The sequence below is a fragment of the Bombina bombina genome, chromosome 5 (genome assembly GCF_027579735.1).
Source record: "Bombina bombina isolate aBomBom1 chromosome 5, aBomBom1.pri, whole genome shotgun sequence".
Classification (NCBI taxonomy): Eukaryota; Metazoa; Chordata; class Amphibia; order Anura; family Bombinatoridae; genus Bombina; species Bombina bombina.
The window spans coordinates 955,178,884-955,198,883 of NC_069503.1; the positions used below are offsets into that span (position 1 = coordinate 955,178,884).

Genomic DNA, 20,000 nt, shown 5'->3' on the forward strand with positions numbered 1-20,000 from the left:
TACACACACCCCTACCGGAGTAAAGTGCGACTCAGGAGATGCTCCTTCATGTGGGTTTTTTTTAAATCAAAAAGGATTATTTATTTGTCTGCTAAGACTTGTCCCAGGTAGGATTTGGTCTCCAAGTAGGGCTCATTCTTCTGAGAGAATGAAGATTTTGGAGTTTTCTTCTGGCAAAAATGAAAACGTCCACTAGATTTTCACTCTGGTCTGGACTTCTTATCCTGGGGCAAAAACGCTCCCTTGCCCTCAGTCACGGTAAAAATAATAGAGTCCAAACCAAGACCAAAAAAGTTTTTACCCTTAAAAGCCAGAATTTGGAGACTAGACTTGGAAACCATGTCTGCCGACTATGGCTTAAGCCAAAGAGCTCTCCTGGAAAGCACAGCCAAAGCTGTATTTTTTACATTAAAAGGAACATAAAACCCCGAAATTGTATTTCATGAATTACAATTGCATACCGTTTTAAACAACTTTCCAATTTACCTCTATTATCACATTTTCTTCATTTTCTTGTTATTCTTTGTTGAAAAGCAGAAAATAAGCTCAGGAGAGTGCACGTGTCTGCAGCACTATATGGAAGCAGTCTTGCAACAATGTTATACATTGGCAAGAGCACTAGATGGCAGCACTATTTCCTGTCATGTAGTGCCTCAGGCATGTGCACGCTATCTACCTAGGTATCTCTTCAACAAAGAATAACATGATAACTAAGCAAATTTGATAATAGAAGTAAATTAGAAACCTTTTTAAAATTGTATTTTTATCAGAATAATGAAAGAAAGTGTTGGGGTTTCATGACCCTTTAATATGAACAATCTGTATAATTGCATTGCAAATGAAAGAATTTGTGGTCTTCAAAGCCTGAATGTAATCCTAAAATTTCCTCCAAGGAAGATTCCTTTGACACCAGATCAGATGAGGAATTGCACCAGAAAGCAGCCACTTCTGCGACTGCAGCAATACTTTCTGCAGGCTGGAATAGTAACCTGCCCTACAACAATGCTTTCCTAAGGTAATACTCAAGTTTCCTGTCCATAGGATTCTTAAAAGATATACTATCCTCCAAAGGGATGGTAGTTATCTTGGCTAAAGTAGATATATAGCTCCATCTAACCTGGGGATAGTACCCCAGAGGCACAAATTTGATTCAGACACAGAAAAGAGTTTCTTAAAATGTTTGAGATGGAGTAAACCATACTCCTGGTTTATCGCATTGCTTTGGAATGATCTGAGTAACCAAAGAAGGTACTGGAAATGTTTCAGGCGTCCTACACCTGGGTCTGAAGATGATATCTAGATTATGGACTGGTTTCACCCCAGACGACTTAGGGTCCTGAACTCCTAGATTTCTAAGCACCTCCTTAAATAAGTAGCATAGGTGCTCCATTTTGAATTGAAAGGTCATGTCCTCAGGTTCTCTATCTGACTCTAAGGGATTGTCTGATAAACATAGTGCCAGAAGAAACGCTACCTTTAGTATCTGAAGAGCAGTGCTTTAGCTTACTTGGAGGCGGTAATGCCTCAAGGGCCTCAGAAACAGATGATTGCAAAGGAGCTTTAAAACCTGATGGAAAATCAGACAGTCCCTGATTAACAGATACAATACTCGCAGCTAGGGAAGCGCTCAGACACAAACACCGTGTCTAGTTCAATCATGTGACGCTCTTCACGTAGTGTACACACCCTCTTGCTCAACGTCTGTGATGACGTGTCAGTTTCACTCATCTGCTCCTGTGCAAAGGAAAACGGAGCGCTCCATCAACGCCCCCAAACAAACACAGGATCAGCAAAGTCTAGCACACCCAGCAGCAAATGAGACTCAACAAGTAATAAATGCCAAGAAGTTACCTGTTTATTATGAACATGTGGACAAAACGGCTGAACTAGCCAAAAATGCCAAATAGCAAAGTGCTCCAACACGTAAGAAAATAACAGCAAAAGACAGGCAGTAGGATAGGGAACAAATTAGGTCAGACGCGTTTCCTTATGTTGCTACATAGTAATCCTCAGTGACCATGTCTGATACCCATAATTCAGTGCCTTAAATACAGAGCTGTTAATCAATCACAGCAATTAAAGGGCTAATTATTGTATAGCCAATCATGAAAGACAAATAAATGTGGGCAAAGACATGTCACTAGAATTACAATGTCTTAACAAGAAAAATATATACTTATAAAATAAATAACGTATACATATAATAAATTTATTTTATAAGTATATATTTTTCTTGTTAAGACATTGTAATTCTAGTGACATGTCTTTGCCCACATTTATTTGTCTTTCATGATTGGCTATACAATAATTAGCCCTTTAATTGCTGTGATTGATTAACAGCTCTGTATTTAAGGCACTGAATTATGGGTATCAGACATGGTCACTGAGGATTACTATGTAGCAACATAAGGAAACGCGTCTGACCTAATTTGTTCCCTATCCTGCTGCCTGTCTTTTGCGGTTATTTTCTTACGTGTTGGAGCACTTTGCTATTTGGCATTTTTGGCTAGTTCAGCCGTTTTGTCCACATGTTCATAATAAACAGGTAACTACTTGGCATTTATTACTTGTTGAGTCTCATTTGCTGCCGGGTGCGCTGGACTTTGCTGATCCTGTGTTAACAGATACAATAGGCTGTTCTACAGGATATGGAGAACTGGGGATTTGTGTAGAACAGAAGACAGACAAGGGCCACAAAGTTCTGCAGGTGAACACATTACTACAGCCTTGCATAACAAACATTTGTTGGTAGGAATAACAATTTCCAAGGCAGTGTCCTCAGATGACAGGATTAGTTTACTCCATAGTATTAAATCAAAACCTCAAATAAAAGTATGAAATAGTGATGACACCCTACAAGACTCCCCTTTTCATAGACGCAGAGAGGTATCGGAGCCGGTTAGGAATTAAAGAGTAATAGTTATTTTAAGCATGTTACACACCCCAAGAATAAACAAACATAGTCTCCATTGTGTTCTAAATTCCAGACCCTCTTTAAGGTAAAATCCAACTAACATGTGCACAAACCTACAACTGTCCACAAACTGCTACTTTGTGTGTAAAAGGTCTCTTCACTAAAGTCCGATTGTATAGAACTGAGTGTGTTATATCAAGTGTACTTACTAAGTACCTCCAATATGCAGAATGGACTGAAGCATACTCCCATGTCCACCTTGCTCTGATGCCTGGGGGGGGGGGGGGGAAATGATGAGCAGTGGGTCTTGAATTCCTATACTGTAACTAACAGCAGAGGCATCTTAGAAGAGAAGTACATCCATCTGGCCATAACAAGAGGAGGCTTGGGAACTTCCCAGCGACACCTGTGGCTTGCTGTTGTGCAGAAAACTTTACAAAAAAAAAAAAAAGATTTATATTGAACCAGCCATATATTCCAAACCTTCTCCCATGGGATCTATCTGCTGAGGGTAAATCATTAGGAGTATTCATGAAATATAAAATTCACTTTTGCTAAACACCTCTCTCCTTGCCGAGGCAAACAACTACTGGAAGGTAAAGGAAAGTAGGAGAGATATTTGAGAGCTCTGGTAGGGTGTCTGCCTCCTCCAGGTGATGTAATTCCCAAGAGTAAGGTCTTGTGGACGCTCACTATCATTAGAAAGAAATAAAGATAATGAAACCTAATAATATTCATTATTAGCGGTATTATCTACGTAATATGTTTGGCATGAAGATAACCAATTAGAATGCAGAATTTCCACTATTGACAGAATAAAGAAAGACATTACCTTTTCAAGTTCTTTTCTTAGCTTTTCATGCTCCTCCTCCGTTAAAGTCTCTGGCACTGTAGCAGCTGCATCTTCGCCCACCGGTACTGAATCTGGTCTCAACAAATCTAAGAGTAGAAGTAAATGCTTATCAGCAACTTTGTCATAAATAGTTAATAGTTATTTTATCCTATTATATTCATTTTACAACAGTACACACATTATCACAGTGCCACTCCTTCCCACACTAGGGGCCCAATCAGCAAAGCTCAACAGCATAGAGAGAAATCACGCAATATTCAAGCTTGTTTTTGTTGTTTTTTAAACTTTTTTAAAAGTGTTTGTCTCTCCTTCAGAATCTTGTATAGGAAGATAAAAATGTTTTAAAATATAATTTGCCTTTCCAAAATAGTTTGAGAGACTGTTAGATTTACCAACTAAGAAGTTGACAAATTATACAGCAGTTTACAATTTGATAGTATGGTACAACAAAATTCTTCATACAAATCATTCCCACAGTCTATCTTAATACATGAACCAACTTTCTGCAAATCCAGGAATTCTATTCTCATTTAAAGTGAATGTCAAGTCACGTTTACCACTCTTCCTCATCTTGTTAATTACCTAAAATAAACGTTAGTTTAATTCATCATTTTTTTATAATTAAAGACTAAAACCATAATCGAAGGATTTAAAACCCTACTTTGCTTACTTTCTTCCTCCGCCCGCCATCTTGTCCCTCGTATCTAATTTGATTGACATTGTCCTTAACGAATTATAGCTCATACCCCGTGGCGTCCAGCCCCTTTTTGCACACGTAACGCGATCAAACTGCGCATGCGTTCCCTGACAAATCGTCATTGACAATCCATGCTCTTTCACATGTAGCGCATGCGCAAACAATTCCGAACACCTAACGCATGCGCAATGTCTATCTACCTGTCAACCGCGGTCCCTAATAAAGTGTTTAACCCCTAAACCGCCGCTCCCGGACCCCGCCGCTACCTAATAAAGTTATTAACCCCTAAACCGCCGCCATCTACCTTCGCTACCCTGCCGCCATCTACCCCTGCGCCATCTACCCTGCCAGCATCTACCCCATCTACCCCGCCGACATCTACCCCGCCGACATCTACCCCATCTACCCCGCCGACATCTACCCCATCTACCCCGCCGACATCTACCCCGCCGACATACATCTACCCCGCCGACATACATCTACCCCGCCGACATCTACCCCATCTACCCCGCCGAAATCTAGCCCGCTGACATCTACCCCGCCGACATCTACCCCATCTACCCCGCCGACATCTACCCCATCTACCCCGCCGACATCTACCCCATCTACCCCGCCGACATCTACCCCATCTACCCCGCCGACATCTACCCCATCTACCCCGCCGACATCTACCCCATCTACCCTGCCGAAATCTAGCCCGCCGACATCTACCCCGCCGACATCTGCCCCCATCTGCCCCGCCGACATCTGCCCCCATCTGCCCCGCCGACATCTGCCCCCATCTGCCCCGCCGACATCTGCCCCCATCTGCCCCGCCGACATCTGCCCCCATCTGCCCCGCCGACATCTGCCCCCATCTGCCCCGCCGACATCTGCCCCGCCGACATCTACCCCCATCTGCCCCGCCGACATCTGCCCCGCCGACATCTGCCCCGCCGACATCTGCCCCATCTACCCTGCCGACATCTACCCCATCTACCCCGCCGACATCTACCCCATCTACCCCGCCGACATCTACCCCATCTACCCCGCCGACATCTACCCCATCTACCCCGCCGACATCTACCCCATCTACCCCGCCGACATCTACCCCATCTACCCCGCCGACATCTACCCCATCTACCCCGCCGACATCTACCCCATCTACCCTGCCGACATCTACCCCGCCGACATCTACGCCATCTACCTTAGCTACCCCGCCGCCATCTATTTTAAAAATATTAACCCCTAATTTAATCCCCCTACACCGCCGCCAGCTATACTAACTATATTAACCCTAATTATATTAGGGTTAATATAGTTATTATATTATATATATATATATATATATATATATATATATATATATATATATATATATTTATTAAGTATAATAACCCTATCTAACTCTAACATCCCTAACTAAATTCTTATTAAAATAGATCTAATTAATATTAATATTATTAATTAAAATATTCCTATTTAAATCTAAATACTTACCTATAAAATAAACCCTAAGATAGCTACAATGTAATTAATAATTACATTGTAGCAATTTTAGGGTTTATATTTATTTTACAGGCAACTTTGTATTTATTTTAACTAGGTACAATAGTTATTAGTTATTAACTATTTAATAACTACCTAGTTAAAATAATTACCAATGTACCTGTAAAATAAATCCTAACCTAAGTTACAAATACACCTACGCTATCAATAAATTAAATAAACTACAAATATCTAAACTAAAATACAATAAATTAAACTAAACTAAATTACCAAAAAAAAAAAACACTAAATTACAAAAAATAAAAAAAATATTACAAGATTTTTAAGCTAATTACACCTATTCTAAGCCCCCTAATAAAATAATAAAGCCCCCAAAATAAAAAAATTTCCCTGCCCTATTCTAAATTAAAAAAGTTCAAAGCTCTTTTACCTTACCAGCCCTTAAAAGGGCCTTTAGCGAGGCATTCCCCAAAGAAAACTGCTCTTTTGCCTGTAAAGATAAACACAATACCACCCCCCAACATTACAACCCACCACCCACATACCCCTATTCTAAACCCACCCAAACCCCCCTTAAATAAACCTAACACTACCCCGCTGAAGATCTCCCTACCTTGTATTCACCCAGCCGGGCAGAACTCTTCATCCGATCCGGGCGATGTCCAATCAAGCGGCAGTGAATTCTTCTTCCATCCGGCGATGTCTTCAAGCAAAGCGGCATCTTCAATCTTCTTTCTTTGCTCCTCCGCCGCGGAGCATCCATCCGGCACAAAGACTAAACGAGGAATGAGGTTCCTTTAAATGACGTCATCCAAGATGGCGTCCGTCGAATTCCGATTGGCTGATAGGATTCTATCAGCCAATCGGAATTAAGGTAGAAAAATCTGATTGGCTGATTGAATCAGCCAATCCGATTGGCTGATTCAATCAGCCAATCAGATTTGCTTCAAGACATCACCGGATGGAAGAAGACTCTCTGCCGCTTGCTTGAAGACATCGTCGGATGGAATAAGACTTCTCTGCAGCTTGATTGAAGACATCTCCCGGATCGGATGAAGAGTTTTTTTATTTTGGGGGGCTTTATTATTTTATTAGGGGGCTTAGAATATGTGTAATTAGCTTAAAAATCTTCTAATATTTTTTTTTATTTTTTATAAATTAGTGTTTGTTTTTTGTGTAATTTAGTTTAGATTATTTTATTGTATTTTAGTTGATATATTTGTAGTTTATTTAATTTATTGATAGTGTAGGTGTATTTGTAACTTAGGTTAGGATTTATTTTACAGGTAAATTGGTAATTATTTTAACTATGTAGCTATTAAATAGTAATTAACTATTTAATAGCTATTGTAACTAGTTAAAATAAATACCAAGTTAGCTTTAAAATAAATATAAACCCTAAAATAGCTACAATGTAATTATTAATTACATTGTATCTATCTTAGGGTTTATTTTATAGGTAAGTATTTAGATTTAAAAAGGGATATTTTCATTAATAATATTAGATTTATTTTAATAAGAGTTTAGTTAGGGATGTTAGAGTTAGATAGGGTTATTATAATTAATATAAAGATAATATAATAACGATATTAACTATATTAACCCTAATATAATTAGGGTTAATATAGCTGGCGGCGGTGTAGGGTGATTAGATTAGGGGTTAATACATTTATTATAGGTAGGGCCGGTGTAGGGGGATTAGATTAGATGCAAAAGGAGCAGTTTACTTTGTGACAAAGCCCCGCCAAAAGCCCTTTTAAGGGCTGGTAAAAGAGCTGAATTATTTGGGGCAAATCCCAGCAAAAAGCCCTTTTAAGGGCTGGCAATAGAGCTGTTACTTTGGGGTAATGCCATGCAAAAAGCCCTTTTCAGGGCTATTTTTAGGGTTAGACTTAGGTTTAGTGGTAGGGATAGTTTAGTAATTTAGGGGTTAAATAATTTAATATAGCTGGCGGAGGGGTAGGGGGATTAGATTAGGGGTTAATAATTTTAAAATAGATGGCGGCGGGGTAGGAGCTCACATTAGGGGGTAGGTAAGGTAGATGGCGGCGGTGTAAGGGGCTCACTTTAGTGGGTAGGTAAGGTAGATGGCGGCGGTGTAAGGGGCTCACTTTAGGGGGTAGTTTAATATTGTTGGCGACGGTGTAGGGGGTAGTTAATGTAGTTGGCGGCGGGGTCCGGGAGCGGCAGTTTAGGGGTTAAATATTTTATTAGGGATTGCGGCGGGGGATCGCGGTTGACAGCTAGATAGACATTGCGCATGCGTTAGGTGTTAGGTTTATTTTGTAGCTAGTTTAGGGAGTTACGGGGCTCCAATAGACAGCGTAAGGCTTACTACGGCTGCTTTTTGTGGCGAGGTGAAAATGGAGTAAGATTTCTCCATTTTCGCCACGTAAGTCCTTACGCTGTATATTGGATACCGAACTGCGCTGGTTTGGTATACCTGCCTATGGCCCAAAAAAACTACGGACGACGGCAGAAATATACGAGCGTAACTTCTAGGTGACGCCGTATATGTGATACCAAACCAGCGCAAATTTCAGCGTCGCCGGCATTTACGGGCGACGCTGCATATCGGATCGGGCCCTTGCAGCGTTCACAATTCGCTTACAAAATAGTAATGAATGAATAGCTAGTCATTGAATACTATGTTGTAACGATTGACGCCTGAGCTTTAGGTATAAAATTTTTTGGGTCACGCAGGCGCAAATGGATTGTATGGGGAATGGTGCGCATGCGCAATTGTTCCGGCAATCAGGAACGCGCATTTGAAGTAAGCAAGGCAATTATCCGGAAATACATGGAGGGCGGAGCTAGGAACGGCCGGGAATGTAAATATAAAGTGTATTTATAACTATAATATATATAAAAAAAAATTAAAAAACAGTTGCGATCATGCTATATATTAGATGAGGAATAGAATACAGGCTGCAAAAACGAAAAACTTTACCTTCGCTTTAAGGCCCAGTGGGAGTAAAGACATTAAACTGTCAGATATATCAACATTATTAACTTAGTGATATGAAACCCAAATGTTTTCTTTCAGGATTCAGATAGAACATGCAATTTTAAGCAACTTTCTAATTTACTCCTATTATAAATGTTTCTTTGTTCTCTTGGTATCTTTATTTGAAAAGCAGGAATGTAAGTTTGGGAGCCGGCCCATTTTTGGTTCAGCCCCTAGGTAGCACTTGCTGATTGCTAGCTAAATTGGCCTTGATGTACCTTTTTTAAAATAAAGATAGTAAGACAACGAAGAGAAATTGATAATAGGAGTAAAAAAAGTAGAAAGGTGCTTAAAATTGAATATGGAAAGATTTTTTTTAATTTCATATCCCTTTAAGAGCACAAACGTTTGAAATGGAGCTTTATAGGTTGTAAAAAAATGAGAGAGAACAAGGTTCTAAGAGCAGATAAATAAGGGAGCCTGGTAAAACGTTTGGCAAATAAGGGAGGTCCCTTGAAATAAGGGAGAGTTGGCAACATTACTCACAAGACTTCTTAGATAATCTCGCTAGACTTGAGCTTTAGAGAATCAGGCCCTAAGTCTCATGTTGACAGGTATCAGTAGCTGGGACATAAGCCACTATTTCTGTGAATGTTCTGATCCATTAGAGAATGTCAAATTTAAAACGAATCGACCCTGCTCTACTGTGCACATTTGAGTCATGTTGCGGTCCCGAGGGGCACTTCTATTGTGTGTTTATCCCATTTGCGGGGGTTAAACACACAGTAGAGCAGGGTCAATAGTCCTAAAATGACATGTTCTAACAGATTAAAAATGACACAAATGAAATATGTCACTACAAAAATTTATTTGACATTTGTAGCTATTTTAGAGCATTCCAAGGATTCTAGAGCAAATGATGTTCCTGATTAAATCTGAGACTCACTAAACAAAATGAAAACAATCTTAGCATATCTGTAAAATGTACTCCAGTTCCTGCAACTGGAATCAGCAACACAAAGGGGAACAAAATTACCATTTATTTTCAAGGCTAAAAATAACATTGATAGAAACTGCAACGTTTGTCAATATGTTCTCTATGATCATAATGTAACTGAAATATTTTTACGGTAGCAAATCAGGATGTTCATACAAAACACTTTTTTCTACTTGCAGCTATAATTGTGGAAAACATGTTTACAGATTTATTTATAGCTAAAGGCCATACTATTATATTAGTGAATTTAATTAATTATGTGGAAGGTTAGGAAATAGATGGGGTTTTTTTTAAAGCTAATAATTTACTAACCATATCAAGATTGTACCATGTGCTTTATTTTAAAATGCAAGTGCAGGGGACCTTAAGTATGTAAATGATTACCTTATTTGTCAAAGACATTTACAAGACTGTATCCCAATAAAAGCAATACAGTTGTATTTCACCCATAGTGCTATAAAGCAGTTTGTGGTTGGTAGAGCTGGTGTAGAACAGAGCTTACTAATGTAATCATTTATAATATTTTCTTTTAAGCAATTCATTTCATATGTACGCTGTACAGTGTGATTTTTACAAGCAATGAAATGGTTACAATGATCAAAAGGTAAGAACTATACAGAAAAAAAATAATTTATTCCAGTCTCAATTTATACAAATGTAATTGTGATTACATTCCTTTATAACAATGTTTTATGAGGTCAACTGTAATAGTATCCAAATGAATAAATAATGTATTGGCAATGACATCCTAATATTTTATAGTTATTATTATTTTATAGTTATTATTTTCTTTTTTCCTAATAAAGTTCATTACAATACGAACACATTTAATTGTGTGCAGACAATAACCTCTGTTTATTTTATACTTGCTTTTCTAATTAAAGTTCATTATAACATAATACAAACACTTGCTAAAAAGGTCATATTTTTTTATTAAATACGTTTTATTAATATACAATGCTCTACTAAAAAAATATATATATTTATATTACTAGCTAATATTGGTACAAATATTTGTCAAGCAGTTATGGCGGAGATTACAAAATAATCTAGTAAGGGTGGAACCAAACTTGATGTTTCTATGGGGTTGTGTTTGCCAAAGTGTAGTCACAGTTTAAACAAACAATCTGGTAGGTGTTCCTCAGTCATAGTGGAAAATATTAACTAAATAGAACTGTCCGGTCTCCCACAGCATTTCACCTGTTCCTTTGTTATTCTGGGTAGTTTCATATTTCCTTGTTTTTCTTAAATACAAAAAATATTTAAAAATTAACTGGTGAAGCTGGAGAGAGCTTTTAGTAAATTGTGTCCAGCTAATTAGCAAAAACCACATCTCTGGACATACAGTGCTACGTATTCCTACTACACACATTATGAGACCATTAAAAGGAACATTACATGCAGTGCCATTTTACCAGTGCTTAGGAATGTCGGAGAATCCGGCGGAGTGTTGTTCAGACTTGGCGACAAAAAAAGATAATTCCTATTAACTCCAGCATCAAAATTAAAAGGCGACTTGTAATCTTCTTGTAGATCAATCTCTCTAGAATCCATCTCTGTTAATATCCTAATTTATCATTTTATGGACCTTTTGCTGTGTTCCTGTTCACTTGTATCCCTTTGGAAAAGAAAAAGACGTCTGATACCTTTATCTAGCAAGGCCGCAGTGCACTCTCCCTTTCTAAATATCCCTCACGATTCACATGACTGCAGACCTGTCATTTAATAAGTTAACTTCCCGGTGATGTGAAAGCACTTCTTACGATTGGTTTACTTATGCAAAATAGAAAAAAACTGTGTAAACAATGGCAAGATTCCTACTTCTGCTGCAATTCAACTATTGGTATTCAAATATAACTGTGCATTTTGGAGCCAGATTTGAACCTGCCCAGTAAAAATATGCAGAAAATTAATAAATAAATAAAAAAAAAAATCACAAGCAAAACCAGAAGGCTCTTAATCTTCTGGGACAAAGAGAGATTAGAGGCCGCTGGTGGATAGTGCATGCCATCTGTGCATTGCCGACGACGAGCATAGATTCTGCTTGCCCAAGATGTGTTAGGACACTAACATTAAATGCACATTTGCTCTACTTTTCTTTAAACAATTCAATACTCATAAAAAGGTCACATGACTATATGCCATTTATAGCAGAGATGAGTACCGGATGCCTTACAGGAAAGTGCTTATTCAATAAATCCATTACTTAATGCATTCTAGGCACCAGACTTCAGAGCCTTAGGTTTAATCTTTCTCTTGTGCTTTGGGACCATAGATAATACTCTGCGGTTTTAGGTGACAGGCATTATACTATGACCTGATTTTTATAAACCACTTGGGGGCGCTACAGTGCAATCTATAGAACAAAACATGCTACATTCAGCACTTTTACTCTCTCTCTTGCTAACCTTTCATCAGTTCAGTAAAATGTGACTGCATCTGCTAGCATAGCACTTGTTCACAACATCAACCATATTAAATCAACAGATTTAGAGCTTTGGCTATGACAATGTACTGATGGACAATACAGGAAAATATTAGCAGTCTTTTTAAACATTGTTTAGGCCCATGGATACAAAATATAATTTAATTCTGGTTAAATTTAATTATATTTCATTTTAACTCTAAAAAGCAACACAATATATTCATATGTATGTTTAAAAAAAGAGAGGGAATGTGGATAGCTCTGAAGATTCCTTGCTCCTTAAAGTATGTGTGTTTAAAAAAAACAAAAAAACTCCCATCAACCATCACAGACCAGAGGTCACCATATTACCACCCTCAAGAGCACTCAGAATCTATACCCCTAGACCACTGGATTTTAAACCTGTCCTCAGACCTCAATAACAGGCCACATGTTGAGGATATCTGAACTAGAGCTCAGGTGAAATAATCAGCTGATTAATAAACATTGTTATTTTACCTGCTCTCATCCAAGGTAATCCTGAACAGGTTTGAAAATTAGTAACCTAGACTATTGCTCATTGAGGCCTCTATCAATCTGCAAATCTAAATCTCACTGCTTTATATAGCAAACATCCGACAACAGCATTCTCATAATGACCAAAATGTAGAAATAGGAAAGATGTTCTCTTATCTCCATAGCTACTGAAGAGGGCTGCAACAGATTACACAACAATCTGATGCACTTGTGCAACTCTATGTGGCATCTACTTCAGACAGAAGTGGTACAAGTATATATAAGTCATTAAAATGTGGATGTTTGGCATGGCATGACTAAGGAATTGCCTCCCGAAACGTGGCCTTTTTTCTTGTCTTTGTGACTCACAAATAATTGTTGTTGTCACCTAATTTCCAATATATATCTACTTCATACAGATCAGCTATATTTTTTTATTTTAATTTTAATCACTGTGTCAGTGTTGTTACACAAAAATTACAGAAACTTGCAAAGGCTTTTAGCCCAAAAGGCAAAGTGGTATCAAGTGATGGTAAAGTTTATACTATACTATATGAAAGGAAATCTCAAATCTACCTTTTATTTTAATAGTGATTTCACTTGTAATTCTTTTGTGCAAAATGCCTTTCTTTAGGTTTGATTATTCCCCGTCCGGCCACCCTCTACAAATGTCTTTTTCTCAAGATGATCTTTTCACCTCTTATCCAATCCACTGGCTAAGAGAGCACATCCGTGCCATATAGCTGCAAACGGATTGGAAAAGTAGTTAAAACGTCAACTTTAAAGAAAATGTAAATAAAATTAATTATATATTTTTTTTTAAATGAAAGTAATGTTAAAATAAAAAGGTAGATTCAGGATTTATGTTCATATAGTATAACGTTTACCATCACTTCAGTGCATGTAGGGCTGCCAGGTGTACAGTATTTAACCGGAGAGACCATTACTCTGGCAGGCTGTCCAGTAAAATCTGTATAAAAATACTGGACACTTAAAAAAACTGGAATCTTTAAGTCCCTTGACTGGCAGGTATATTTTAAATGTCTCCCATGCCTCTATAAATTACAAGTATGATTTTGAAAGGACCAACACTGCACATCTACTGCTCTAGTTGTTACTAACAGCCAATAATAGTAAAATAAATTCCCTGTGTGTTACTGGCAGTCTTATGGGGTATAAAAACAACGCTATGTGTGTGTAGTCACTGAGGTAAAACCAATGCTCTGTTCTTTACTAGGAATTGGGAACCATGGATGTGTAAACACATACTGCTGTGTGCACGACTGGTGGTAAAAGGGAATAAAATAAACGCTGTGCCATCTGTGTGTTACCAGCAGCCAAGGGGTTAAAATCACTGCTCTGTTGTGAAAAAATGTATGGTGAAGCCAAAGTTAAAACGTTGAATGCCGTCACCTATAGGCCATACATTATTTTTGTAGTGGACAGCTGGCAATTTCTAAGTGCATGACATAATAAGCTAGTTCTGCGACTAAATGATCATAACTGCTTGGCTGTAATTGGTTTTAAAAATGGATAATTACATGGCAGAGTTTAAGTTTTCAATGAAATGTACAAAATAGAAGGGAAATACTGGTTTTCAGCTGCCTCTCAAACGAAATTCAATGCTTAAAAGAGACAGTAAAATCAAAATTAAACTTTCCTTAAATCAGATAAAGCATGCAATGTTAATATGAATAGGTGTGTGTGTGTATGGTTATATGAATAGGTGTGTGTGTATGTTAATATAAAGAGGTATATTTGTGCGTGTATATAGGTTTATATGAATAGGTGCGTGTGTGTTTTTATATGAAGAGATGTGTATGTTTGTGTGTATATAGGTTTATACGAATAGGTGCGTGTGTTTATAAGAGGTGTGTGCATGTTTATATCAATAGGTGCATGTGTTTATATGAAGAGGTGTGTGTGTGTGTGTTTATATGAAGAGGTGTGTGTGTGTTTATATAAATAGGTGTGAGTAGTACAAATAGGGATATCTTGTCAAACTTAATTTGACAGGTACCACGCATTTATATGCAAAACCCCTCCCCTTTATATGCAGATCCCCGCCCACTCTCCTCCCAATATTTCTACCCTATCCGCCCACTCTTTTACATATTTCACGCTCCTTTAATGGCTTATTGCCTTTTAAGAGCTTTTTAACATTTATTTTAATGTTATAATAATAAACAATATAATTTATTTTAAATTGTGTTGTGTTAATGTTGTATGTATTGTTTTAACTGATAAACTGATATTTTGTAAGATTTCAATGCTATTAAAAAAAAACAAAAAAAAAAAACAGAACAGATTAATTCAATGTATTCCTAATAAGGGTATTTAAAAAAAGAAACCTACAAAATATCTTCTCTGCGTAATGCCCTCAGACATTACGCAGAGAAGATATTTTGTATGTATTTTTATATGAATAGGTGTGTGTGTCTGTGTGTGTGTCTGTGTGTGTGTGTCTGTGTGTGTGTGTCTGTGTGTGTGTGTCTGTGTGTGTGTCTGTGTGTGTGTCTGTGTGTGTGTGTCTGTGTGTGTGTGTCTGTCTGTGTGTCTGTCTGTGTGTCTGTCTGTGTCTGTGTGTGTCTGTCTGTGTCTGTGTCTGTGTGTGTCTGTGTCTGTGTCTGTGTCTGTGTGTGTCTGTGTGTGTCTGTGTCTGTGTGTGTCTGTGTGTGTCTGTGTCTGTGTGTGTCTGTGTCTGTGTGTGTCTGTGTCTGTGTCTGTGTGTGTCTGTGTCTGTGTGTGTCTGTGTCTGTGTGTGTCTGTGTCTGTGTGTGTCTGTGTCTGTGTGTGTCTGTGTCTGTGTGTGTCTGTGTCTGTGTGTGTCTGTGTCTGTGTGTGTCTGTGTCTGTGTGTGTCTGTGTCTGTGTGTGTCTGTGTCTGTGTGTGTCTGTGTCTGTGTGTGTCTGTGTCTGTGTGTGTCTGTGTGTGTCTGTGTGTGTCTGTGTGTGTCTGTGTGTGTCTGTGTCTGTGTGTGTCTGTGTCTGTGTGTGTCTGTGTCTGTGTGTGTCTGTGTCTGTGTGTGTCTGTGTCTGTGTGTGTCTGTGTCTGTGTGTGTCTGTGTCTGTGTGTGTCTGTGTCTGTGTGTGTCTGTGTCTGTGTGTGTCTGTGTCTGTGTGTGTCTGTGTCTGTGTGTGTGTGTGTCTGTGTGTGTGTCTGTGTGTGTGTCTGTGTGTGTGTCTGTGTGTGTGTCTGTGTGTGTGTCTGTGTGTGTGTCTGTGTGTGTGTCTGTGTGTGTGTCTGTGTCTGTGTGTGTCTGTGTGTGTCTGTGTCTGTGTGTGTCTGTGTCTGTGTGTGTCTGTGTCTGTGTGTGTCTGTGTCTGTGTGTGTCTGTGTCTGTGTGTGTCTGTGTCTGTGTGTGTCTGTGTCTGTGTGTGTCTGTGTCTGTGTGTGTCTGTGTCTGTGTGTGTCTGTGTGTGTGTCTGTGTGTGTGTGTGTCTGTGTGTGTCTGTGTCTGTGTGTGTCTGTGTCTGTGTGTGTCTGTGTCTGTGTGTGTGTGTGTCTGTGTGTGTCTGTGTGTGTCCTGTGTCTGTGTGTCTGTGTCTGTGTGTGTCTGTGTCTGTGTGTGTCTGTGTGTGTCTGTCTGTGTGTGTCCTGTGTGTGTGTGTCTGTGTGTCTGTGTTGTCGGTGTCGTGTGTTGTGTCTGTGTGTGTCTGTGTGGTGTCTGTGTGTGTCTGTGTCTGTGTCTGTGTGGTGTCTGTGTGTGTCTGTGTGTGTCTGTGTGTGTCTGTGTCTGTGTGTCTGTGTCTGTGGCTGTGTCTGTGTCTGTGTGTGTCTGTGTCTGTGTGTGTCTGTGTCTGTGTGTGTCTGTGTGTGTCTGTGTGTGTGTCTGTGTGTGTCTGTCTGTGTGTGTCTGTGTGTGTCTGTGTGTGTGTCTGTGTGTGTCTGTGTGTGTCTGTGTGTGTGTCTGTGTCTGTGTGTGTCTGTGTGTGTCTGTGTCTGTGTGTGTCTGTGTCTGTGTGTGTCTGTGTCTGTGTGTGTGTCTGTGTGTGTCTGTGTCTGTGTGTGTCTGTGTCTGTGTGTCTGTGTGTGTGTCTGTGTCTGTGTGTGTCTGTGTCTGTCTGTGTCTGTGTCTGTGTCTGTGTGTGTGTGTCTGTGTCTGTGTGTGTCTGTGTCTGTGTGTGTCTGTGTCTGTGTGTGTCTGTGTGTGTCTGTGTCTGTGTGTGTCTGTGTCTGTGTGTGTCTGTGTCTGTGTGTGTCTGTGTCTGTGTGTGTCTGTGTCTGTGTGTGTCTGTGTCTGTGTGTGTCTGTGTCTGTGTGTGTCTGTGTCTGTGTGTGTCTGTGTGTGTCTGTGTCTGTGTGTGTCTGTGTCTGTGTGTGTCTGTGTCTGTGTGTGTCTGTGTGTGTGTCTGTGTGTGTGTCTGTGTCTGTGTGTGTCTGTGTCTGTGTGTGTCTGTGTCTGTGTGTGTCTGTGTGTGTCTGTGTCTGTGTGTGTCTGTGTCTGTGTGTGTCTGTGTGTGTCTGTGTCTGTGTGTGTCTGTGTCTGTGTGTGTGTGTCTGTCTGTGTGTCTGTCTGTGTCTGTCTGTGTCTGTGTGTGTCTGTGTCTGTGTGTGTCTGTGTCTGTGTCTGTGTGTGTCTGTGTCTGTGTGTGTCTGTGTGTGTCTGTGTCTGTGTGTGTCTGTGTCTGTGTGTGTCTGTGTCTGTGTGTGTCTGTGTCTGTGTGTGTCTGTGTGTGTGTCTGTGTCTGTGTGTGTCTGTGTCTGTGTGTGTCTGTGTCTGTGTGTGTCTGTGTCTGTGTGTGTCTGTGTGTGTCTGTGTCTGTGTGTGTCTGTGTCTGTGTGTGTCTGTGTCTGTGTGTGTCTGTGTGTGTCTGTGTCTGTGTGTGTCTGTGTCTGTGTGTGTCTGTGTCTGTGTGTGTCTGTGTCTGTGTGTGTCTGTGTCTGTGTGTGTCTGTGTCTGTGTGTGTCTGTGTCTGTGTGTGTCTGTGTCTGTGTGTGTCTGTGTGTGTCTGTGTGTGTGTGTCTGTGTGTGTGTGTCTGTGTGTGTGTGTCTGTGTGTGTGTGTCTGTGTGTGTGTCTGTGTGTGTGTCTGTGTGTGTGTCTGTGTGTGTGTCTGTGTGTGTCTGTGTGTGTGTCTGTGTGTGTGTCTGTGTGTGTCTGTGTGTGTCTGTGTGTGTCTGTGTGTGTCTGTGTGTGTCTGTGTGTGTCTGTGTGTGTGTCTGTGTGTCTGTGTGTCTGTGTGCTGTGTGTGTCTGTGTGTGTGTGTGTCTGTGTGTGTCTCTCGTGTGTGTCTGTGTGTGTCTGTGTCTGTGTGTGTCTGTGTCTCTCGTGTGTGTCTGTGTGTGTCTGTGTGTGTCTGTGTCTGTGTGTGTCTGTGTGTGTCTGTGTCTGTGTCTGTGTCTGTGTGTGTCTGTGTCTGTCTGTGTCTGTGTCTGTGTCTGTGTGTGTCTGTGTGTGTCTGTGTCTGTGTGTGTCTGTGCTGTGTGTGTCTGTGTCTGTGTCTGTGTCTGTGTGTTTCTCTATGTGTGTCTGTCTGTTTGTGTGTGTCTGTGTCTGTGTGTGGTGTGCGTGTGGTGTGTCTGTGTGTGCATGTCTCTGTGTGTGGTGTGTCTGTGTCTGTGTGTGTCTGTGTCTGTGTGTGTCTGTGTCTTGTCTGTGTCTGTGTCTGTCTGTGTCTGTGTGTGTCTGTGTCTGTGTGTGTCTGTGTGTGTCTGTGTGTCTGTGTGTCTGTGTGTGTCTGTGTCTGTGTGTGTCTGTGTGTGTCTGTGTGTGTCTGTGTGTGTCTGTGTGTGTCTGTGTGTGTCTGTGTGTGTCTGTGTGTGTGTGTCTGTGTGTGTCTGTGTGTGTGTCTGTGTGTGTGTCTGTGTGTGTGTCTGTGTCTGTGTGTGTCTGTGTGTGTCTGTGTGTGTCTGTGTGTGTGTCTGTGTCTGTGTGTGTGTGTGTGTCTGTGTCTGTGTGTGTCTGTGTGTGTGTCTGTGTGTGTGTCTGTGTCTGTGTGTGTCTGTGTGTGTCTGTGTGTGTGTCTGTGTCTGTGTGTGTCTGTGTGTGTCTGTGTGTGTCTGTGTGTGTCTGTGTCTGTGTGTGTCTGTGTGTGTCTGTGTGTGTCTGTGTCTGTGTGTGTCTGTGTGTGTCTGTGTCTGTGTCTGTGTCTGTGTGTGTGTCTGTGTGTGTCTGTGTGTGTCTGTGTCTGTGTCTGTGTCTGTGTGTGTCTGTGTGTGTCTGTGTGTGTCTGTGTCTGTGTGTGTCTGTGTCTGTGTGTGTCTGTGTGTGTCTGTGTCTGTGTGTGTCTGTGTGTGTCTGTGTGTGTCTGTGTCTGTGTGTGTCTGTGTGTGTCTGTGTCTGTGTGTGTCTGTGTGTGTCTGTGTCTGTGTGTGTCTGTGTGTGTCTGTGTGTGTCTGTGTCTGTCTGTGTCTGTGTGTGTCTGTGTGTGTCTGTGTGTGTCTGTGTCTGTCTGTGTCTGTGTGTGTCTGTGTGTGTGTGTCTGTGTCTGTCTGTGTCTGTGTGTGTCTGTGTGTGTCTGTGTGTGTCTGTGTCTGTGTCTGTGTGTGTCTGTGTGTGTCTGTGTCTGTGTGTGTCTGTGTCTGTGTGTGTCTGTGTCTGTGTGTGTCTGTGTCTGTGTGTGTCTGTGTCTGTGTCTGTCTGTGTCTGTGTGTGTCTGTGTCTGTGTGTGTCTGTGTGTGTGTCTGTGTGTGTGTCTGTGTCTGTGTGTGTCTGTGTCTGTGTGTGTCTGTGTCTGTGTGTGTCTGTGTGTGTCTGTGTCTGTGTGTGTCTGTGTCTGTGTGTGTGTCTGTCTGTGTGTCTGTCTGTGTCTGTCTGTGTCTGTGTGTGTCTGTGTCTGTGTGTGTCTGTGTCTGTGTGTGTCTGTGTGTGTCTGTGTCTGTGTGTGTCTGTGTCTGTGTGTGTCTGTGTCTGTGTGTGTCTGTGTCTGTGTGTGTCTGTGTGTGTCTGTGTCTGTGTGTGTCTGTGTCTGTGTGTGTCTGTGTCTGTGTGTGTCTGTGTGTGTGTCTGTGTGTGTGTCTGTGTCTGTGTGTGTCTGTGTCTGTGTGTGTCTGTGTCTGTGTGTGTCTGTGTGTGTCTGTGTCTGTGTGTGTCTGTGTCTGTGTGTGTCTGTGTCTGTGTGTGTCTGTGTGTGTCTGTGTCTGTGTGTGTCTGTGTCTGTGTGTGTCTGTGTCTGTGTGTGTCTGTGTCTGTGTGTGTCTGTGTCTGTGTGTGTCTGTGTCTGTGTGTGTCTGTGTGTCTGT

At 40.7% G+C, this 20,000-nt stretch overlaps 1 protein-coding gene across 1 annotated transcript in view; it reads right to left on the reverse strand.

Annotated features, from left to right (window-relative positions):
- TPD52 (tumor protein D52) overlaps nucleotides 1–20,000 on the reverse strand; it is a 212,582-nt gene that overhangs the window by 62,855 nt on the left and 129,727 nt on the right. Inside the window, exon 2 of the mRNA XM_053715154.1 lies at nucleotides 3,747–3,853. Coding sequence (XP_053571129.1) covers nucleotides 3,747–3,853 — 107 coding nt within the window. The remainder of the gene's footprint in view (nucleotides 1–3,746; nucleotides 3,854–20,000) is intronic.